The following is a 23,006-nucleotide window of genomic DNA, read 5'->3' on the forward strand; positions in this document are numbered from 1 at the left end:
TCTGTTTGTTAACTTGGCTTTCAAATACTTTCGAAAGGCAGGGCAGGAGGGATATAGGTCTGTAACAGTTTGGATCTAGAGTGTCACCCACTTTGAAGAGGGGGATGACCGCGGCAGCTTTCCAATCTCTGGGGATCTCAGATGATACGAAAGAGAGGTTGAACAGGCTAGTAATAGGGGTTGCTACAATTTCGGCGGCTAATTTTAGAAAGAAAGGGTCCAGATTGTCTAGCTTGGAGGGAACACAGGATAGAAAATGGCATACGACATGTCATACCTGACACAGGAACCTCAATGTTTGGGATGTTGTGGTCACTGACATGGCTGCATCTGTTATTCTCTCTGATACCCCAATCTAAAGGTTTACCACATAGTTACATACAGTTGTTACTATTGTTTTAATACAGTAGTTCTTACAGTCGGCGCTATTTAAGTTTTGTTGAAATGTATTCTTGTTGTAGGAAGAGCTTTGTAAAGAAAAGGAGAGCCGCTGTGGTGATACAGAAGCATTGGAGAGGTTACAGAGACAAGAAACAATATAGAAAGGTAAGTCAATGGCTAAGTTTGAAGTGGCAGTTAGGGAGGTCTGATGCCGAAAAAGAAATACAATATTTGCTCTTCTTTTTGCCAAATAAGTAGTGTGAAGTTCCAGTATTTAGCTACACCACTACATGGCCAAAAAGTAATTAACTACTGAAAACACTACCAATATTTGAATTGAGTTCAACTACCACTAAGCTACAGCAAAATGCTATGAAATTACTAGTTGAACTACATGTAATTCACTACTCCCCAACACTGGTAAGGAGTCAACTCAGATACACTTTTGTAGACAAACTGAGGTGATATTGATTCAATGCCCTAGCTAAGGAGTGCACATTATTGTGCTGATAGAGATTTGCTAATTTTCTTTTTTTTATAGGCTGGATCAGCTTTTAACACATCTTTCGGTTTTCTCTCTTCTGCTCAAATTTACCTTCTTCAAGCATAATTTATCCTTCTCTCTGTCTCGTTCGACCAGCTCCAGCGCGGCTTTGAGCGTCTGCAGTCTAAGATCCGTGGTCGTCTGGCCCGGCTGCACTACCTGAAGAAGCTGGCGGCAGCCGTCACCATGCAGTCCCAGGTGCGCGGGTACCTGGCCAGGAAGAGTTATAGGAGCAAGAGAGAAGCTGTGACTGTCCTCCAGGCCCACACCAGAGGCATGCTGGCTAGAAAGACCACCAACAAGATGAGGACAGACGTGAGTTCTGACATTTGAGAAAAGTGTGTGTGTGTGTGTGTGTGTGTGCATGCAAGCCTGTTTTTACACCTGTGTGTGCCATTGTGAGTGAGTTCAATATATCTGTGTGTGTGTTTGTGTTTGTGTGTGTGTGTGTGTGTGTGTCTGTGTTAGGCCTTCCTATCAGCCCAGGAGCGGGAGGTGAGGGAGCAGACAGCTGCAGAGCTCCAGCGGAGGCTAGAGGAGGTCCTCAGCCAATCACAACAGGCTGCTGCCGAGCCAGAGCCAATCAGTGAGCAGGAAATGGTGGAAACCATGTTTGACTTCCTGCCCCACAAAGTGACAGTAGGAGGGCGGGAGGGCCCGGCGCCAGAGGGCTTTGAGGTGAGGCTCACAACCACTGGTGGATCTCTGTCATATCAACGTAGGATTCCATTTGCCATAGCCTTATATGATTAACACTGCTAACAGAATGACCACATCCACCTAATCGTCTCTTCTCCTCGAAGAAACATTATAATATTCGACTATTCTCTCCAACTCAAAGACTTCCCTTTTGTTATGTTTGTTCCTTGTATAATGACAAACCGGGGCGTAGGTTGAACTACTTTTAATAAACTGATACTTCAGCTAGCAATCTCCTTGTGTAGCCTGCTGGGTAACGTAGTCTTAATGTTATTAACACATAACAACACATATTTTACAAAAAAAAGTATCTAACTGAGTATCCAACTGCACTCTCCCTATCCGTCCTCAGGACTTGGAGAGAACGTGGGCAATCCCAGAGGTGACTGAGGAGAGCCGAGAGGAGAGCCGAGAGGAGAGCCGAGAGGAGAGCCGAGAGGAGAGCCGAGAGAAGAGCCCAGTAGAAACCCCAGCTCCGGTAGTAGTACCAGTACCAGCTCAGACTGAACCAACTCCTGCACCAGCACCAGTACCAGTGGAGCTACCAGTGGTGGAGGAGTACGATGATGAGGATGAGGAGTTATCCTTCATCAAGTTCAGTGCTCTGCACTTCCAGGGCTCTGCTACCCACGGTCACATCACCCAGAGGCTGCGGCAGCCCCTGCTCTACCACGAGGACGAGGGGGACGCACTGGTGAGAAGTCAACATCAGGCTTCAGTGTCTCTCAGAGGGATTCAAAGCAAGGATGGAATTTTTCTTCCTCTATAACATATTCCACATTATAAACTGGGTGGTTTGAGCCCTGAGTGCTGATTGGCTGAAAGCCGTGGTATATCAGACCACCGGGTATGACAAAACACTGTTCTAATTACGTTGGTAACCAGTTTATAATAGCAATAACGCACCTCAGGGGCTTGTGGTATATGGTCAATATACCACGGCTAAGAGCTGTATCCAGGTACTCCACGTTGCGTCGTGCGTAAGGACAGCCCTTAGCCGTAATATATTGGCCATATACCACACCTCCTCGTGCCTTATTGCTTAATTCTTCTCTCCTCTTTTCTCTTTTTATACCGTACTTTCTCCTCTCCTCCTTCTTCGCTTTCCTCTGCTTTCCTCCTGCTTTCCTCCTACTTTCCTCCTGTTTTTTCCCCCTCACGTCACTTCTTTCTTTCCCGTCCATTCCCCACTTTCTCCTCTCCTCTCCTCTCCTCTCCTCTCCTCTCCTCTCCTCTCCTCTCCTCTCCTCTCCTCTCCTCTCCTCTCCTCTCCTCTCCTCTCCTCTCCTCTCCTCTCCTCTCCTCTCCTCTCCAGGCCTGTCTGACAGTGTGGTGGATAATATTGAGGTTCATGGGGGACATAGCTGAGCCTAAACAGATAAACCAGGAGCCCTCCACCATCATCCAGAATAACCTTGGCCAGAGGCAGAACAGGAGGCTCAGCAATCTGGTGGGCCTGGATCAGGTACTGAATATAAGGCCTTACTAGGACTTAACCTTCAATTCATTTCAATTCAGTTCAATAGGACTTTATTCATCCCTGAGGGGCAATAAGAAAAACATTGTTACTCGCTGATTCCCTTAATGTAATGGCAATTGACAGTTGTGTCATTTTGCGTGTTTCCATTAGGTTACTGTTGTTCTGAGTTTTTGCTGACTGAATTCACCCACTAACAATTTGACAGATGTCTAATTTGTCATATCCATTTTTCCATCAGAAAATACTAAGGAAAAACAGAAAGAAAGAAGGAATGGGGAACAGAAAAGCTTCAACCATTATAGATGAGGTATGTGACATAAGCTAAAATTAGGCTGAATATCCATGATGTAACAACACAGGCTAATTGGGTCATATCTAGATGGGATACAGTTTATGTCAAGTTTAGCTAACCCTAAACCTTTTCCTAACCTTAATCTTATTATCCTAACCTGCTACGTAAAGTCTCCTAACGTGCTGCCTAAGTTCTCTTAACCTGCTAAGAAAAGTCAATTATGACATAAACTACAAAAAGTCAGTTATGACATAAACTACGAAAAGTAAATTATGACATAAACTATATTCCAGACGAAACCGGCTAATTGTCTCATTGTGCTCCTCACCTCCTCCAGTCAGAGACTATGACGGAGGAGAAAGACATTCTGATTGGAGAGGGGCGCACTTTGGATCGGCCAATATCCGACCTGGAAAAACTGCACATTATTGTTGGATACGCCCTATCCAGACGAGATATAAGGTAACAAACCAAATTACAACATGTAAACAATGTTACCCAGATATTTCCCAGTTATCGATGTCTACAAAAGTAATTGGTTTGAATCCAAAAACTGTTTCATTCAGAACTAATGAAGGATTACAGCTACAGTCGCAGTGCATATGAATTGGATCCAATCAAAACTGATAGATAGCTACTTGAGCCCTGTCTGTCCTTGTTTGTCCGTGTAGAGATGAGATCTACTGTCAGATCATTAAACAGCTGGTGAACAATAAGAACCAGAAGAGTTCCCTCAGAGGCTGGGTCCTCCTGTCCATCTGTCTGGGTATCTTCCCCCCAACAGAACTCCTTATGCAGGTCAGTCTAAAGTTGACATTTTTTCACCTTTGGCAATATGTCTTAAGGCGTTGTGTTTTTACGCATACTCACACTGAATTTATAACCCAGGCCGAACTCAATCAATTACATACACTGTAATTCTATCCCTCCCTATTCTATTCCACAGTACCTGGAGTGCTTCCTGCGCAGAGGGCCAAGTAGCTATGGTCCATACTGTGCTGAGCGCCTGCGTCGCATCGTGGCCAATGGGGAGCGAGGTGAACTGCCCTGTTGGATAGAGCTCCAGGTAAAATACAGCATCCGTGACAGAGACATACTCATCTGGTTGCCATCTCTCTTCTGACACGATGCAACAGAATTGGGGGGGTAGGCCTGTCAGGTCTCAAACCCGGGTCCAACAAACCCGGGTCCAACACCCTAGCCAAAGAATCTCAAATCTCTTGATGATGTCGCTAGGTGTCGACTACTGCTGCTGTTAAGCAGTATCAACACTACAGGTCATGGACGGTATTCATGACAAATGCCGCGTTCAAAACAACTGGGAACTCAGAACTAGGAACTTGGAAATCTCTGACTTCCGACTTCAGTGCGTTCAAGACAACTGGGAACTCTGAAAAAAACTAGCTCCGACTGGGAAAAATCGGTTTGAACGGTCATCCAACTCGGAATTCCAACTCGGGAACTTGGGCCTCTTTCTAGAGCTCCGAATTACTGACCTGAAGATCACTGACGTCATGATTTGACCTCGTATTTTTCCCAGTTCCCAGTTGTCTTGAGATCAGCATCAGAGCAGGTTTGGTCAGACAACAGGACATTGACTGAAGCAGAAACAGACTGGCACTCACGCTAAATGATGAGAGGTGGCATCAGAGTTATGTGAGAGACAGCTGCTAAACTACAGCTACATGAGCTAACCACTGCTAATATCCCACCTACTCCAACATATGAAATCGATTCTCTGTTTTTGCTCTGCCGACATACAGTTGAAGTCGGAAGTTTACATACACCTTAGCCAAATACATTTTAAACTCAGTTTTTCACAATTCCTAACATTTAATCCTAGTAAAAATGCCCTGTCTTAGGTCAGTTAGGATCACCACTTTATTTTAAGAATGTGAAATGTCAGAATAATAGTAGAGAGAATGATTTATTTCAGCTTTTATTTCTTTCATCACATTCCCAGTGGGTCAGAAGTTTACATACACTCCATTAGTATTTGGTAGCATTGCGTTTAAATTGTTTAACTTGGGTCAAACGTTTCGGATAGCCTTCCACAAGCTTCCCACAATAAGTTGGGTGAATTTTGGCCCAGTCCTCCTGACAGAGCTGGTGTAACTGAGTCAGGTTTGTAGGCCTCCTTGCTCGCAAACGCTTTTTCAGTTCTGCCCACAAATTGTCTATAGGATTGAGATCAGGGCTTTGTGATGGCCACTCCAATACCTTGACTTTGTTGTCCTTAAGCCATTTTGCCACAACTTTGGAAGTATGCTTGGGGTCATTGTCCATTTGGAAGACCCATTTGCGACCAAGCTTTAACTTCCTGACTGATGTCTTGAGATGTTGCTTCAATATATCCACATAATTTTCCTTACTCATGATGCCATCTATTTTGTGAAGTGCACCAGTCCCTCCTGCAGCAAAGCACCCCCACAGCATGATGCTGCCACCCCCGTTCTTCACGGTTGGGATGGTGTTCTTCTGCTTGCAAGGCACCCCCTTTTTCCTCCAAACATAACGATGGTCATTATGGCCAAACAGTTCTATTTTTGTTTTATCAGACCAGAGGACATTTCTCCAAAAAGTACGATCCTTGTCCCCATGTGCAGTTGCAAACCGTAGTCTGGCTTTTTTATGGCGGTTTTGGAGCAGTGGCTTCTTCCTTGCTGAGCGGCCTTTCAAGTTATGTCGATATAGGACTCGTTTTACTGTGGATATAGATAATTTTGTACCTGTTTCCTCCAGCATCTTCACAAGGTCCTTTGCTGTTGTTCTGGGATTGATTTGCACTTTTCGCACCAAAGTACGTTCATCTCTAGGAGACAGAACACGTCTCCTTCCTGAGCGGTATGACGGCTGCGTGGTCCCATGGTGTTTATACTTGCGTACTATTGTTTGTACAGATGAACGTGGTACCTTCAGGCGTTTGGAAATTGCTCCCAAGGATGAACCAGACTTGTTGAGGTCTACAATTTGTTTTCTGAGGTCTTGGCTGATTTCTTTTGATTTTCCCATGATGTCAAGCAAAGAGGCACTGAGTTTGAAGGTAGGCCTTGAAATACATCCACAGGTACACCTCCAATTGACTCAAATGATGTCAATTAGCCTATCAGAATCTTCTAAAGCCATGACATCATTTTCTGGAATTTTCCAAGCTGTTTAAAGGCACAGTCAACTTAGTGTAGTTAAACTTCTGACCCACTGGAATTGTGATACAGTGAATTATAAGTGAAATAATCTGTCTGTAAACAATTGTTTGAAAAATTACTTGTGTCATGCACAAAGTAGATGTCCTAACCGACTTGCCAGAACTATAGTTTGTTAACAAGACATTTGTGGAGTGGTTGAAAAACAAGTTGTAATGACTCCAACCTAAGTGTATGTAAACTTCCGACTTCAACTGTACCTTTATGGCGGCAGGTAGCCTAGCGGTTAAAGAGGCGAGCTAGCAACCGGAGTGTTGCCTGTTCGAATCCTGGGTCTGACAGGAAAAATCTGGAAGAAGTGAGCTGGCAACCAGAGGGTTGCTGGTATCAAATTCTAGATGCCGTTGAAGTGATCTTAATATTAATCTTGTGACAGTGACTGTAAGGAGACAGGACACCAAAACTGGATGTGTACAGAGCAATATGGTTACTGTAGTAAGTAGTACATTATTCTACAAGGACTACTTATTCCTGTGTCTCCGTCTTCCCACATGTAGGCTGTGAAGACCAAGAAGCCCACACAAGTATCTGTGGCCCTGATGGACGGCCTTAGTGTCAGCCTGCCTATTGACTCAGCCTGTACCTCTGCTGAGGTGTGCCAGGCACTGGCCAAGAAAGTCAACATCAAGGATACCTACGGATTCTCTCTTTACATCGGCTTCTATGAGAAGGTGAAGGAAACCCAAAGGGTTTTGGGGATACCTAGCCATGCAACTAAAAGGAGTACGTACAGATGTATGATCTTAATTTGAGCCAGTTTGCTACAGCAGGAAAATAATCCTGCAGCAACAGGAAATGTGAATTATTATATGGATTATAATTCATGGATATTTTTGTAAGGGAAAAACAAGTGTGAGAGTGGAAATTACAAACTTCAGAATCTGTTTTAAACCTCGAATACACTACACATTTGAAATATCCTGCATTGCAGGAAAGTTATTCTGCAACAGGTTGATCAAATTAAGGTCCTACATCTGTATTGACAAAGAAGATACATAATAAATACAGCTGTGTCAACAGGTACTCTTCTTAGTCGCATGGCAAGAGGATACCTAACTGTGGTATCCTGGTACTGGGTGGGCATCATGCCTTGTGGATTGAGAAATTGAAGTTGCTCATTCAATGTCAGTTCAATATTGAGATTGAAAAGGGACAACGTTGAAAAAATATTTTTATTGGACTTGATAGCATTTGACTACCATTTATTAGCATCTTTGCTAGCTTTCAGAAGTTGACTAACATTGACTTGCATTGACTAGCCCTGTGACATGTTTTGACTAGCCCTGACATATTTTGATTAGCCCTGTGACATGTTTTGACTAGCGCTGACATATTTTGACTAGACCTGTGACATGTTTTGACTAGCTCTGACATATTTTGACTAGCCCTGTGACATGTTTTGACTAGCCCTGACATGTTTTGACTACCCTGTTGCATGTTTTGACTAGCCCTGTGACATGTTTTGACTAGCCCTGTGACATGTTTTGACTAGCCCTCTGACATGTTTTGACTAGCCCTGACATGTTTTGACTAGCCCTGTTGCATGTTTTGACTAGCTCTGGTGTGTTTTGACTAGCCCTGTGACATGTTTTGACTAGCCCTGTGACATGTTTTGACTAGCTCTGACATATTTTGACTAGCCCTGTGACATGTTTTGACTAGCCCTGACATGTTTTGACTAGCCCTGTTGCATGTTTTGACTAGCCCTGTGACATGTTTTGACTAGCCCTGTGACATGTTTTGACTAGCCCTCTGACATGTTTTGACTAGCCCTGTGACATGTTTTGACTAGCCCTGTGACATGTTTTGTCACTGTGCTGTTTCAAGATGTGGTCCCTGGGCAGTGGCAGGAAGCACGTGATGGACGCCATCTCGCAGTGCGAGCAGGAAGTGAGGCGGAAGGGCGAGGAGGAGCAGCACGCCTCCTGGAGACTCTACATCCGCAAGGAGCTGTTTACGCCATGGCACGATTCCTCGATAGATGCCGTCAGCACGGATCTCATCTACAGACAGGTCATCAGAGGCCTCAAGTCTGGGGAGTACCATTCTGAGAAGGTGCGTCGTTGTTTTATTTATTTTATTTAACCTTTATTTTGACAGGGAGTGAGCCCTATATGAGCCCTATATGGCACAACAATACACATCCAAATACAATACACACATTAAACTACACACCCATATACACATTAAAATACACGTTATTATACACAACAATACATGAAAAGCAAAACACAATAGTAAAAAACAGTACACCGCCTAAGACTCCACCCACCCAGACAGTGTGGATATCATATCATTGATGGTGTAATTGTGAAAGTAGCCTCCACTACTCTCGAGGTAGGTTGACCATGAACTAAGCATGAATCTTAGGAGTCACAATGTCTCACTGAACTCTGTGAGAAATCATAAAAGGATAACAATCAATTACCACTATTGTTGAAAAAAAGAAAGATATAAAGACTGCATATGTTTGAAGTGGAAATTCTATTAACTAAACAACTAAACTGTCTTTCTTTATAATTGGACCTAAACAGACTTTGTATTTATTTGTTTTGTCATCCAGGAGGATGACTTTGTCCAGCTGGCAGCGATGTACTACTATGTGACGTTTGGGTCTGCCAACAGTGGAGAAAATGCCAAGAAGGTGGTGGAGGAATGCATCCCTACTGAACTTATTGAGACCAAGTCACAAGGAAAATGGATTCAGCTGGTTACCGCAGCACACACACAGGTAAACTACTACTCACTGCTGCAATAAGTAATGGCCAGACAACCTGTAATATTCTGTTCTAAAATTCCTGCTATTCAGTGTGCTATCCCTATCAAGTAAAGTAAAGCAAAGTAAAATAAATAATTAAATAAAAAAGTTAAGTTGAGTAAAGGAACGTTAATACCAGACAAAATAATTCAACTAATAATGATCCTAATCATTCTCACAGGGTCCTTACATAAACGGCAGAAGGAGCACAGACAGCGTGAAGGGGGATGTGGTTGACTACGCTCGTCAGAAATGGCCCATCTTCTTCTCCAAGTTCTACGAGGTTACGCAAATGTCAGGTAAGTCTAACAGGAATATATCTGCATAATGTACCAGGTGAAGTTAGTTTCATTTCACATGATGAAGCTTTTAGTTGTTTTACGTCAGGCAAAACATTTATTTTCTTTGTCGAAGACGATTTTATTAGTAAGGTATCTATAAACCCACAGGACCTCCTCTATCCAAAAGCAATTTTATTGTGGCCATCAACTGGAATGGGATCTCCTTTCAGGACGAGAAAGAGAAGAAGCTCCTTGAGCTGCCCTTCCCAGAGGTGACTGGGGTCAACAAGTCCAGGTATGGACAGGCAATACCAAGGCCCTGTTCAAATATTTCTGAAATACATCCTTCCTTCCTTCCTCCCTTCCAAGTGATCACTGATCTGAATTGGTTGAATTTTAGGTAATAGAGTGATAACCTTACTTGCAGCTATCCAACCACTTATAGGTATGTTTACCTCAAGGAAACAAGGAAGGATGCATGTCTTAAGTATTCCAACAGGGCCCAGAATACATAGCCCAACCTGGTTTTATACAGTGGCAGTTTATTGTTCAGTTGTCAAGTAGTGGTGGTCATCATGGTTCACATACTCCCTCATACCGACATCCAATCCACCATGAAGTTATTACATACATTTCACATACTTTTCATATGTTCCTCAGTGATGACGGCAGGATCGACAGCAGTCAGTCTGTGAGCCTGGCCACACTGAGAGGGCAGTTCCTACTGCAGTCTGTGGAGGCAGGGGAGATGGCTGACCTGATCCAGTGGTACCTGGAGGGCCTGAGGGAGCGCTCCGTCTACGCAGTGGCCCTGCAGGACATCAACAGACAGGGTACGAATATGAAGATGAATCAGTTGATCCCTCACCTCACAGCTGAGGTTCACTGATTTTGGATAGGATTGTCTAGGGTTAAGCTGTGTATCTCTGAGCTACAGAGGGTTAGTTACAGTATATTGATGTATTTGGCAGAATCATAATACTGACTAGTCTATCAACAGACACTTCATAACTGAGGTTCATCCATATGGATGAGATGGGTGAAGGCCATGCTGGGTAGCACTGCTTAAGAGGGGTGGGTATCTGGATGTGTTCCATATAATCCTAATGCTGTAAATTGTAGTGTAAAACAATGTATTTGTCCCCATCAGATAAAACAGGTAGTAGGTAGTCAGTGTTTAACAGAAAACATGCATGACCTAATATGGTTTATCTTATGTACCTGGGTGACTTACTTCTCTCTGTCTCTCTCTCTCTCTCTCTCTCTCTCTCTCTCTCTCTCTCTCTCTCTCTCTCTCTCTCTCTCTCTCTCTCTCTCTCTCTCTCTCTCTCTCTCTCTCTCTCTCTCTCTCTCTCTCTCTCTCTCTGTGTGTCTCTCTCTGTGTGTCTCTCTCTGTGTCTCTCTCTCTCTGTGTCTCTCTCTCTCTGTGTCTCTGTCTCTCTCTCTCTCGCTCTCTCTCTCTCTCTCTCTGTCTCTCGCTCTCTCTCACTCTCTCGCTCTGTGTCTCTCTCTCTCTGTCTCTCTCTCTCTCTCTCTCTCAATTAAATTCAATTACATTTCAATTTAAGGGCTTTATTGGCATGGGAAACATATGTTAGCATTGCCAAAGCAAGTGAAGTAGATAGTAAACAAAAGTGAAATAAACAATAAATATTAACAGTAAACATTACACTCAGAAGTTCCAAAAGAATAAAGACATTTCAAATGTCATATTACGTATACATACAGTATTGTAACAATGTGCAAATAGTTCTCTCTCTGCTTCTCTCTCGTTTCCCTCTGTCTGCAGACGACCCCACATTCCTGAGCTACAAGCGAGGGGACATGCTGGTCATCCTGAAGGATGGAGAGTACTCCCCTGACCGGGGATGGATCAAAGGCACTAACGAGCGCACCGGGAACACTGGCGCCGTCTCCACGGATACCGTCCTGGTTCTGCCAACCCTTGACAAGCCCAGCGATACCACACTGGTAAGAAGGTTCTAGACTCTAACAGAAGGTTCTAGACTTAAAATACTTATCGAAACTTCACTTGAATTATGTTTCAATTCATATGGTTAGAAGAATAGGTCAAAGAACAGTAGTCTGGTCCCAGATCTGTTTGTGCTGTCTTGCCAACTTGGCAAGACAGCACAAACAGATCTGGGACCAGGCTAATTAAACAGTGAGTTATTGCTTACACACCTGCACTTAACCAGTTGGAATGCTGCCCATATGTTGGGCGGACTTGTGAGCATTGTAAGACTTATGGTGGGGCAAGTCCACATCAAGTCCCTGCTCTTAGGGGGATTGTGGCAGGGGAAGACTACAATCTTGTGGTCATATTAACGTTGTGTTTTTCTTTGGTTGAACCACAAGAATCTGCTGAATCTGAGCCCAGACCAGAGGACAGTGGCTCAGAATGCACCCGCCAGGGAAGAAGCAGTGTCCCCTGTCTCACTGAAAGAGTTTGCCTATGAGTACTTCAGGTAGAGAAAACTCTATCAGTATATCCACTCTCACTACTATTTAAACGACTTCAATAACCATTTTAACTTTAATAATTACCATGAACAATTGTAAATGAATCATTGGTTTAACAAAGGCGTATTCCAATGTGACAGTAATCTGACCAATTATCTCACTACTACAGTCTGCATGGTTAACAGTATATTTTCTGGTCACACTATTCTCAAGACAGCAAGTGAACCTTCTCTGTTTCCTTTGTTTACCTTAGGCAGCCTGGTAAAGAAGGGGGCCGCGGGGCGCAGGCCAGAGGCAGGGAGAAACTGTGGGCTGCTTCCAAAGAACCCATCAAACAGCCCCTACTGAAGAGTCTGGTGGGCAACACCGACCTCAGCCATCTGGCCTGCATCTCCTTCATTGATATCCTTTACTCAAATACTTTATTTGTTAAAGGGGAAGTTCAGGATTTTACAACTTGATGTTAGATGGTTCCTCGCCCTGAAAGTTGTCTATGGGCCACGACAAACTGGAATCCATGGTTCGGGTTTTCTTTAAACAGCCACTACAAACTTCAGTTAACTTTAGTCAACTTCAGCTACTTTCATGTTGAGAAACCATCTAACATCAAGTTGTAAATTCCTGAACATCCATTTTAATGTACGGTTGATGTTCATATTGAAATTGAGGCAAACACTGGATAACAACCAGGAAGTGTTTTAATAGGTGTTGAAGAAGACACTAGGGAGGGATTACACCTGGGTTTATTGCTACTGGAGACCTTTAAACGTTCAATAAAATTACTTTTTTATTATTTTTTACAATGGCGTACAATTTTCCGAATTACCCTAGTAAAAATGTCTCTCCAAGTGGAGTTTTCTGAACTTTTCCTGTTGTCCTTAACCTTTCCCTCACCTATCCTAAAGTACATGGGAGATTACCCTATCAAACAGGTACGCCAGCCCATAGAGCTGACAGACCAGATCTTTGGCCCGGCCACTCAGCATGTGCCTTTACAGGACGAGGTCTACTGCCAGATCATGAGGCAGATGACCAGTAACAACAGCAGGTATGTGTGGTAATGGGCAACAATATACTGCCATGTCAGCTATTTCTCATGTATTACTAGGAAATATACATATGCAGTATTTTTAATTCTATGATAATGCTGTCTCTCTCCCTCTATTGCTATCTTTCCGTTCTCTCTCCCCCTCTCGTCGACTCTCTCTCCCTCTCTCTCTACTCTCTCACCTTCTCTCTCTACTCTCTCCCCCCCTCTCTCCACTCTCTCCCCCCCTCTCTCTCACCCCCTCTCTCTCTACTCTCTCCCCCTCTCTCTGTACTCTATCCCCCTCTCTCTCTACTCTCTCCCCCTCTCTCTGTACTCTATCCCCCTCTCTCTCTACTCTCTCCCCCTCTCTCTCTACTCTCTCCCCCTCTGTCTCTACTCCCCCCCTCTCTCTACACTCTCTCCCCCTCTCTCTCTACTCTCTCCCCTCTCTCTAAACTCTCTCCCTCTCTACTCTCTCCCCCTCACTCTCTTCTCTCTCTCCCTACTCTCTACTCTCTCACTACTCTCTCTCTACTCTCGCCCCCTCTCTCACTACTCTCTCTCTACTCTTGCCCCTCTCTCTCACCCACTCTCTCTCTCTCTCTCTCTCTCTCTCTCTCTCTCTCTCTTGCTCTCGCTCTCGCTCTCGCTCTCTCGCTCTCGCTCTCTCTCTCTCTCTGTCTCTCTCTGTGTCTCTCTCTCTGTGTCTCTCTCTCTCTGTGTCTCTCTCTCTCTCTCTCTCTCTCTCTCTCTCTCTCTCTCTCTCTCTCTCTCTCTCTCTCTCTCTCTCTCGTCTCTCTCTGTGTCTCTCTCTCTGTGTCTCTCTCTCTCTGTGTCTCTCTCTCTCTGTGTCTCTCTCTCTGTCTCTCTCTCTCTCTCTCTCTCTCTCTCTCTCTCTCTCTCTCTCTCTCTCTCTCTCTCTCTGTGTGTCTCTCTCTGTGTCTCTCTCTCTCTGTGTCTCTCTCTCTGTCTCTCTCTCTGTCTCTCTCTCTCTCTTTCTCTCTCTCTCTCTCTCTCTCTCTCTCTCTCTCTCTCTCTCTCTCTCTCTCTCTCTCTCTCTCTCTCTCTCTCTCTCTCTCTCTCCCTCTCTCCCTCTCTCTCTCCCTCCCTCTCTCCCTCTCTCAGAATGAGTGTAGACTATGGTTGGCAGCTCCTTTGGCTGTGTTCCGGCCTCTTCCCCCCCAGTCAGATCCTGCTGAAGTACACCCAGCGTTTCCTAGAGTCACGGCCCAGAGAGCCCCTGGCTGCAGACTGCCTGCAACGGCTACAAATGCTGCTCAGGTAGGGCTCCAAAGCACACTGTAGTGAATTTGGGAGGCAGTGCGAATAGGACTCAAACTAAATATCCCTACAAATCCAACACCTAAGCCAAGAGGTCTCAATCTGAATATTATTTTATTTATTTTTTTATTTTTTGTCATTTAGCAGACGCTCTTATCCAGAGCGACTTACAGGAGCAATTAGGGTTAAGTGCCTTGCTCAAGGGCACATCGACAGATTTTTCACGTAGTCGGCGAATATCTTGGATGAGGTTGCTGGAGTTGTGCTGAGGACGCTACAAAATATGGTATTGAGGTGTTAAGTACTCAAATGAGTGGGGGGAAAATTAACGCTATACCATCCTCTTGTTTTAGTATGGAGCCCAGGAAGCTGCCTCCCCATCAGGTGGAGGTGGACGCCATTCAACAGGACAGCAACCAGATCTTCCATAAAGTCCACTTCCCTAACGACACAGCTGAGGTAGAGAGCTTCTTATTTGCGTAATATGATTACTATGATGTGGTCCTCTGTAGCTCAGCTGGTAGAGCACGGCGCTTGTAACGCCAAGGTAGTGGGTTCGATCCCCGGGACCACCCATACACAAAAATGTATGCACGCATGACTGTAAGTCTCTTTGGATAAAAGTGTCTGCTAAATGGCATATTATTATTATTATTATTATTATAACTATGATCACTATAATCATTTTGATTACTATGATCACTATGATTACTATGATTACTATGATTACTATGATCACTATGATTACTATGATCACTATGATCACTATGATCACTATGATTACTATGATCACTATGATTACTATGATTACTATGATTACTATGATCACTATGATTACTATGATCACTATGATTACTATGATCGCTATGACCACTATGATCACTATGATCACTATGATCACTATGATTACTATGATTACTATGATCACTGTGATTACTATGATCACTATGATTACTATGATCACTATGACCACTATGATTACTATGATTATCTCACATCAACTTACATACGGTATCTGAACTTTTGTCACAGTGGAAACTATCTGGCTGGCTAAATCTACAGAAACATAATAATACAGAAATGTTGATTAATTATGTTCATTGTCCATGTGAAATAAATGTAATGAATTAAATGGGTCAATTCTTATTTGTAGCTCTTCGAGGTGACATCAACGACTAGGATTCGTGACCTTGTTCGTAACATTGCCTACAAGCTCATTCTAGCCTCAGCTGATGGTTACAGTCTATTCATGAAAACGCCAAACAAGGTTAAATTCAAGCTCATATCACAACATTTTGAAAATAAAATAAGATAAATTAACTGGTTTAGTTAGTCCTGGTAGTGCAAGTGAATGTATGTTCATTTTCTCTCTCCTTGTTGCTTTCAGGTGGTGAGCTTAGAGGACCAAAACTACTTCTTTGACAGTTTGAGGGAGACCACAGACCAACCTAAGAAAACAAAGAGAGTCAGAGAGGTGAAAAAAGGAAGTAAAACAGAGGGTAAGGCACAGTACTGAATTTAACAGATACAATGAACTCTTGCATCCACCAAATTGTCCGTGCATGTACATAGTAGCCCTAAAACAGTCAAAAACATAATATAATGTATGCAAAAGATCAAAGTTAACTCTTACTCCCACCAAGTTTTCAGTGGATTGAAACTGGTATGCTACACTACACTATGCTATGCTATACTATGCTAACATATGCTATGCTATGCTATGCTATGCTATGCTATACTAAACTATGCTATCCTATGCTATGCTAAACTAAACTCTGCAGTGATGAACATTTGTGTTTCAGGTGTTCCAGCCACCATGCCCTACCTGGTCCTATTCATGAGGAAGCTGTGGTTCAACGTGACACCAGGAAGAGACCTGACCGCTGACCTCACTTTCCACTTCCCACAGGTCGGGCATGAAAGACACAGACAGACAGACAGGCACTCACACAGACTACTGTACATTTCTAGTAGTAGAATGAGTTTTTATTCATCATTCAAATCTCCCATTGGGTAATGCTTTACACTAAAGACTTGAGTTACCTGTCCGCATCTCAACCTGTATTCAAACCACTGTAAATAGTGAGTAAGCGGGGTTAACCCAGAACCCCGTTGCTCATCGCTCATACACAAACCTCTCCCCTCAGGAGTTGCCCAAGTACCTGCGTGGCTACCACAAGTGTACCAAGGAGGAGATGATCAGCCTGGCTGGCCTGCTGTTCCGGGTCAAGGTGGACACGGACAGGTCCCAGTTTGTCATGATTCCCAGGATGCTGAAGGATCTGGTGCCGGCTGACGAGATGAAAACCATGTCCCCAGAGGACTGGAAGAAGGTGGGGATGAGGATGAGATAACAGATACCCATAGTACACTGCTCCACTGGCAGTCCTTCTCATTTTATTTTTCTTTATATGATATTTGGCATACATCTCTTACTCTCTCCATTACTAAGCAGATGGCTCATTCCAATAAAGGATCATTTCTGCAATTAGAACTGCCATTGTGACCTGAAGACTAGTTATTCAACCACTACCCTAACAGTGTTCTTAGTATATTAGTAGTGCTGTGGCGTCGGGTGATTTAGAAGGAGTCAGGCGCAGGAGGGTAAAATACAGAATAAATGGTTTATTCCGTAAGAACAGCGGTACGCAGCAATGCGTAAAACACTCCAGTGTGGAAATACGGCGCACTGGAGAACAACAAGGCACACGGGTGAATATCCCGGCGATACAAAACAATATAGCTCCACTGACCTATGGTAACCTCCACAATAAACAATCACACACAAAGACAGGGGGGGCAGAGGGAATACTTATACAGGTACTAATGAGGGGATATGAACCAGGTGTGTGTAATAAACAAGACAAAACAAATGGAATGATGAGATGAGGAGCGGCATTGTCTAGAAGGTCGGTGACGATGAACGCCGAAGCCTGCCCGAACAAGGAGAGGAGGCAGCTTCGGAGGAAATCGTGATAGTAACCCCCTCCGGCCTCGGGGACGCGGAGCAGGGCGAGCCAGATGGCGATGGTGGAAATCCCGCAACAGGGAGGGATCGAGGACATCCCTCACCGGGACCCAGCACCGCTCCTCCGGACATACCCCTCCCACTCCACGAGGTACTGAAGGCCCCCCACCCAACGCCTCGAATCCAGGATGGAATGGACGGAGTACGCCGGGGCCCCCTCGATGTCCAGAGGGGACGGAGGGACCTCCCACACCTCAGACTCCTGGAGCGGACCAGCCACCACCGGCCTGAGGAGAGACACATGAAACGAGGGGTTAATACGGTAATCAGGAGGGAGTAGACACTATGTCCTCTGGCACCCCGTAGTGCCGGAAGACGTGAGAAAACAGGACTTCCGCAGTTTGCAGGGCCGTGGGGAGACCGGGCAGAGGAAGGAGGCGGCAGGCTTTAGAAAAGCGGTCCACAACGACCAGGATGGTGGTGTTACCCTGAGAACTGGCAAGGGATTTAACTTACCTTCTGGGAGGTGCCTAGGTGCCTTACTCTTGGCGCACACCGAGCAGGAGGAGACATACACCCTCACGTCCTCAGCCAAGGTAGGCCACCAGTACTTCCTGGTCAGGCAGCACACTGTACGGCCAATACCTGGGTGACCAGAGGAGGGGGACGTGTGTGCCCAATAGATAAGACGATTACGGACAAGAGTTCTGCTCCGCCGGGCTGAGCTTCTTCGAGAAGAAGGCACGGGGCGGAGCTTGGGTGGCGTGCCCAAGTGTTGGGAAAGGACAGCGCCTATCCCTACCTCGGACGCATCCACCTCCACTACGAACGGTAGTGATGGATCGGGATGGGCCAGTACCGGGGCTGAGGAGAACAGAGCCCTCAGGTTACTGAACGCCCTGTCAGCCTCAGCAGACCAGCGGAGCCGGGACAGCCCACCCTTCAAAAGAGAGGTGATGGGAGCTGCGACCTTGCCAAAGCCCCGGATAAACCTCCGATAGTAGTTGGCAAAGCTAATAAAGTGCTGCACCTCCTTTACCGTGGTTGGAGTCGGCCAATTACGCACGGCTGAAATGCGGTCTCCCTCCATCTCCACACCTGAGGTGGTGATGTGGTATCCGAGGAAGAAGACGTACTGTTGGATGCGCGTAGAGGAATACACCAGAATGTCATCGATGTAGACCACCACACTGCAACCCAGCATGTCCCGAAACACCTAGTTTACAAAGGACTGGAAGACTGATGGAGCATTCATCAACCCGTACGGCATCACCAGCCTGCGACAGGGGATATACATGACTCCTGGGAGGCACAGCATCTACCCGGAGGTTTATCGCGCCAGATGGGGTGGTAATTTGGTCGCCTGCGTTTTGGAGAACGCGTGCGCCAAATCGAGGTACTCGGGGGGAATGCACACGGTGGAGGTAAGTCTGGACTTTCCACCGTGGTTGCACCAATGGAAACAGCTAGACACCTACCCTGACACTCTCGCATACACCCCGTGAGAACCCTCTGTGGCCATGAAAAGGTGGGGTCGTGTAGTGCGAGCCAGGGAAGACCCAACACAACAGAGAAATCAGGGGACTCAATAATATAGAAGGTGACTTGCTCCCTATGGGTCTCCTGCATAATCATCGTGACTGGTGCTGTAACCTCCCTAACAAAACCTGACCCTAATGGTCGACTGTCGAGTGCTTTGATGGGCAATGGAATGGGTAGGGGAACCAATGTAATGCAAAGACTTTTAGCTAAAGATCTGTCCATAAAGTTCCCAGCTGCGCCTGAATCGACCAGCGCCTTACACTGGGGAACTACCAGGTAATCAGGGAAGTTGACGTGTATGGTGCAGTGCGCAGCAGAGGGCTCTGAACGAGTGTGGGTTTGCGCTACCTGGGGTGACGCGAGAGTGCCCTGCCTGCCGCAGTGCACACGCTGCACGTGTGAATATCCCGGCGATACAAAACAATATAGCTCCACTGAGCTATGGTAACCTCCACAATAAACAATCACACACAAAGACAGGGGGGGCAGAGGGAATACTTATACAGGTACTAATGAGGGGATATGAACCAGGTGTATGTAATAAACAAGACAAAACAAATGGAATGATGAGATGAGGTGCGGCAGTGGCTAGAAGGCCGGTGACGACAAACGCCGAAACCTGCCCGAACAAGGACAGGAGGCAGCTTCGGAGGAAGTCGTGACAAGTGCACCATTATAACAAATATTTTGGCCAGATGTATATCATACGTATGTCAATATTTGAAAGCATACAACATACAGTAATAAAGAAATACCGAAACTTGTATTTCTGAATCTTTCTGTTGTTTTCTTCTTCCCTTATAGCACATCATCTCCTCCTATAACAAACAGGCTGGTATCACCTTGGACGAGGCTAAAGTGGCCTTTCTAAAAGGCATCTGCCACTGGCCGACGTTCGGCTGTGCTTTCTTCGAAGTAAAGGTACGTTAGGAGACAGCTCAAGTCAATACGAAAACGATACATACTGACACCAACCTTCGTATCCCATTGGTGCCTTTCTGTATGCTCTTGCTTCACAGCAAACCTCTGAACCGAGTTACCCGAGTATCGTCCAGATTGCAATCAGCAAACAAGGAGTCAACTTCATCAACCCCAAAACAAAGGTAAACGTACCATTGTTTTTATGATTATTTTGATTTGATCAACATTATCAGAGCATTGTACTTTAATCTATAGGACATTTACTGCCAGATGTTCATATAATTATGCTGACCTCAAGTGCAGTTACCTAAAATCTGAAAACGCTTACATATGTTCTCCATATGCTGCACCACAACATTAAGGCAACATCAAGCTAGGATCCCACTTCTGCTACCATCAGCACTATAAAGTATTGACCGTCTCTGTTTAACCAAACATTACCTTTTGACCTTTACCTATACCTCAGGAGTTGCTGGTCATGCACCCGTTCAACCGCATCACTAACTGGTCCAGCGGGAGCACTTACTTCCACATCACCATTGGCAACCTGGTCAAAGGGAACACTTTCCTTTGTGAGACCTCATTGGTGAGTGGCCATTATGTCTTTGAGGCAAAATGAAAGATGTTACCTCCTTTAAACCAATACATTTTGTGTAAATCGAAAGTGCTGATATAGTGTTTGTTGAGGGCATACTAAATGACCTTCACAAACACTTGCATTGTAGTGACTTATTCACTAGAGCCAGAATGTGATGTGACTTTGCCTCTATGTTCATGCCCCAATGACTCTATTTGTCTCTCCTCTTCAGGGTTACAAAATGGATGACCTCTTATCATCTTATGTGAACATGTACGAGATGCAGAGGCAGGCTGTGCGACCCAGAAATAACTCCATGTTCCCTACCTAATGCCTGCTGGGAAATATGGAGGACAAGGAAGATTCATTTATAAAACAGTAAACCAAGCATTAAGGGAGAATCAAGAAAAGAGAACCCAATGGATAGAACTAGTAATTTGATGGAGGAATTGAATTGTTATATTGCTTTTCAGTTGGTCTAAAACCTTTTGCCTAGCTTTGTAATGAATATGCTGTATTCAATTGGCACTGTGCCTTGTAGTGTATTGTGTGTAAAAGATTTCTCATAGCAATTTCGAATACCGGTATCCACAGTGTGGAACCCCCCAAAAATGACATGTGTAGGCCTATATACAAACAACAAGGATGACTGAATTAAAACTAATAAAGCATTTCTGAAATATAAGATGGCAGCTCATGTTGTGCGTGAATTGAAAGGGTTAGTTATTGCTGGTTTTCTTGGTCCCAGCTCACGTTGGGGTAGAGGGGAATGAAGAGGTGGATATTTTTTGGCCAATAATGAAGCTCCCCACTGGGCACAGATGTCAATTCAAAGTCTATTCCACGTTGGTTCAGCGTAATTTAATTGAAATAACGTGGAAACAACGTTGATTCAACAATTGTGTGTCCAGTGAGTCTTAGACATATTAATGTTGACATATTAAGTGGCTCGATTTAGGGAGGTGATTGTTGTTAAGAAGTGGCAGGAGATGTGGAATCAGGGGCAGACTGGCCATTGGGCAGTTCAGGCAATAGAAATATGGGCTGATCCACTTTTGGCCCAGTGGGCCGGTCTAAATTGGGGGTTTTGCGCAAAATCATTATTTGGCTTATAATGGGGTAGGCAAAAAAGAATGGGCCGGTGTGGGGGCCTCAAGGGAAGGAATGTGCCAGTGCGTTAGAAATGCTTGGGCCGATTTCTGGTCCCAGTCCGCCCCTGTGTGAAATAGAGGGAAAGGGCCTACATATTTTTAAGATCCAGCGAAAGGCGGGGCCAGGGAGGTCCTCAGGTAGACAGAAGGGAGACTATAGTTTCTAGGCTAAGACTGGGGCATACAAGGTTGAATGAATACTACATTGAATAGTATAGGCAGCACTCAACTGGGAGGTGTGATTATTGGCAGGAGGTTGAGACAGTGGAACATGTCAGCAATATGGGAGGGAAAGGGAGCGTTTACGGGTAAGCTTAACAGCATTCAGGTAGCAGATATGAAAGAGATGCTTAGTAAACCACCGGAGATGTGATTTATATATTTGTTCTAATAATAATATGCCATTTAGCAGACACTTTTATCCAAAGCGACTTACAGTCATGTGTGCATACATTTTTACGTATGGGTGGTCCCGGGGATCAAACCCACTACCCTGGCGTTACAAGCGCCATGCTCTACCAATTGAGCTACAGAGGATCTTCTTAGGAAGATACACAGAGTTCTAGAAGCATATCAGCAAAGTTTAGATATTCCCTGCCACTGGTCCATACTCCAGTCCAATTAATAATGCACCATTGAATTTGTTTTCCAACTGTCAATAAAATCAGAAGAAGAAGAAAGTAGAATTGAACATTCTTTGCGGACAAAGCAAATCCCAGCAAGCCTGAAACCAGAGAGGAAGAGGCGAAGTGAGAGGATTTTTAAAATAAATATGTCCGTGTGAGATAGTGTCTATGGGAGAGTGAAGGTCTATGGGAGAGTGAAGATCCATGTAGAATCCGCCAGAACTCTCTTCTACATGGAACCCAAAAGGGTTCTACCAGGAACCCAAAAGGGTTCTTCAAAGGGTTCTCCTATGGGGACAGCCTAAGAACCATTTTAGGTTCTAGATAGCAATTTTTTTTCCTGAGAGTGTAGCTACAGTTCTACTCTTTCTTTCGGATGGCACGTGTCCTGACTCTGTGGTCACTAAAAATCCCATGACACTTATCGTAAGAGTAGGAATGTTAACCCTGGTGTCCTGAATATGTCACTCCTCACCTCTCCACCTAATAGCTGATGTGTGGTTAGCGTTCTGGCACAAATAGTTACCGTGCATCACCCAAGTGGGTGCTACCCATTGGTGGTGGATGAGCTCAGCCCAGTCAAAACTGTTCGCTGCTCTGGCACCCCAATGGTGGAACAAGCTCCCTCACGACGCCAGCACAGCGGAGTCACTCACCACCTTCCAGAGAAATTTGAAACCCCACCTCTTTAAGGAATACCTGGGATAGGATAAAGTAATCCTTCTACCCCCCCTTACCCCAACCCAAACCCCAACCCCCAAAAAGAAAAAAGAAAAAAAGAAAAAAAAAACATTGTAAAGTGGTGATCC

General features: G+C 44.8%; 1 protein-coding gene across 1 annotated transcript in view; it reads left to right on the top strand.

The window, feature by feature from the left end:
* myo7bb (myosin VIIBb) overlaps nt 1-21,105 on the top strand; it is a 34,158-nt gene extending 13,053 nt beyond the window's left edge. Inside the window, exons 20-48 of the mRNA XM_041895711.1 lie at nt 462-546; nt 1,022-1,240; nt 1,394-1,603; nt 1,977-2,318; nt 2,940-3,089; nt 3,343-3,411; nt 3,734-3,858; nt 4,068-4,194; nt 4,343-4,462; nt 7,097-7,270; nt 8,427-8,654; nt 9,163-9,330; nt 9,539-9,656; nt 9,807-9,933; nt 10,299-10,471; nt 11,428-11,609; nt 11,997-12,106; nt 12,355-12,503; nt 12,996-13,149; nt 14,257-14,412; nt 14,766-14,871; nt 15,566-15,679; nt 15,800-15,911; nt 16,215-16,321; nt 16,560-16,745; nt 19,727-19,843; nt 19,942-20,025; nt 20,310-20,429; nt 20,653-21,105. Coding sequence (XP_041751645.1) covers nt 462-546; nt 1,022-1,240; nt 1,394-1,603; nt 1,977-2,318; nt 2,940-3,089; nt 3,343-3,411; nt 3,734-3,858; nt 4,068-4,194; nt 4,343-4,462; nt 7,097-7,270; nt 8,427-8,654; nt 9,163-9,330; nt 9,539-9,656; nt 9,807-9,933; nt 10,299-10,471; nt 11,428-11,609; nt 11,997-12,106; nt 12,355-12,503; nt 12,996-13,149; nt 14,257-14,412; nt 14,766-14,871; nt 15,566-15,679; nt 15,800-15,911; nt 16,215-16,321; nt 16,560-16,745; nt 19,727-19,843; nt 19,942-20,025; nt 20,310-20,429; nt 20,653-20,751 — 4,231 coding nt within the window. The 3' untranslated portion in view covers nt 20,752-21,105. The remainder of the gene's footprint in view (nt 1-461; nt 547-1,021; nt 1,241-1,393; nt 1,604-1,976; nt 2,319-2,939; nt 3,090-3,342; nt 3,412-3,733; nt 3,859-4,067; nt 4,195-4,342; nt 4,463-7,096; nt 7,271-8,426; nt 8,655-9,162; nt 9,331-9,538; nt 9,657-9,806; nt 9,934-10,298; nt 10,472-11,427; nt 11,610-11,996; nt 12,107-12,354; nt 12,504-12,995; nt 13,150-14,256; nt 14,413-14,765; nt 14,872-15,565; nt 15,680-15,799; nt 15,912-16,214; nt 16,322-16,559; nt 16,746-19,726; nt 19,844-19,941; nt 20,026-20,309; nt 20,430-20,652) is intronic.
* Nucleotides 21,106-23,006: the final 1,901 nt, after the last annotated feature.

This window comes from Coregonus clupeaformis, chromosome 14, assembly GCF_020615455.1.
Source record: "Coregonus clupeaformis isolate EN_2021a chromosome 14, ASM2061545v1, whole genome shotgun sequence".
Lineage (NCBI taxonomy): Eukaryota > Metazoa > Chordata > Actinopteri > Salmoniformes > Salmonidae > Coregonus > Coregonus clupeaformis.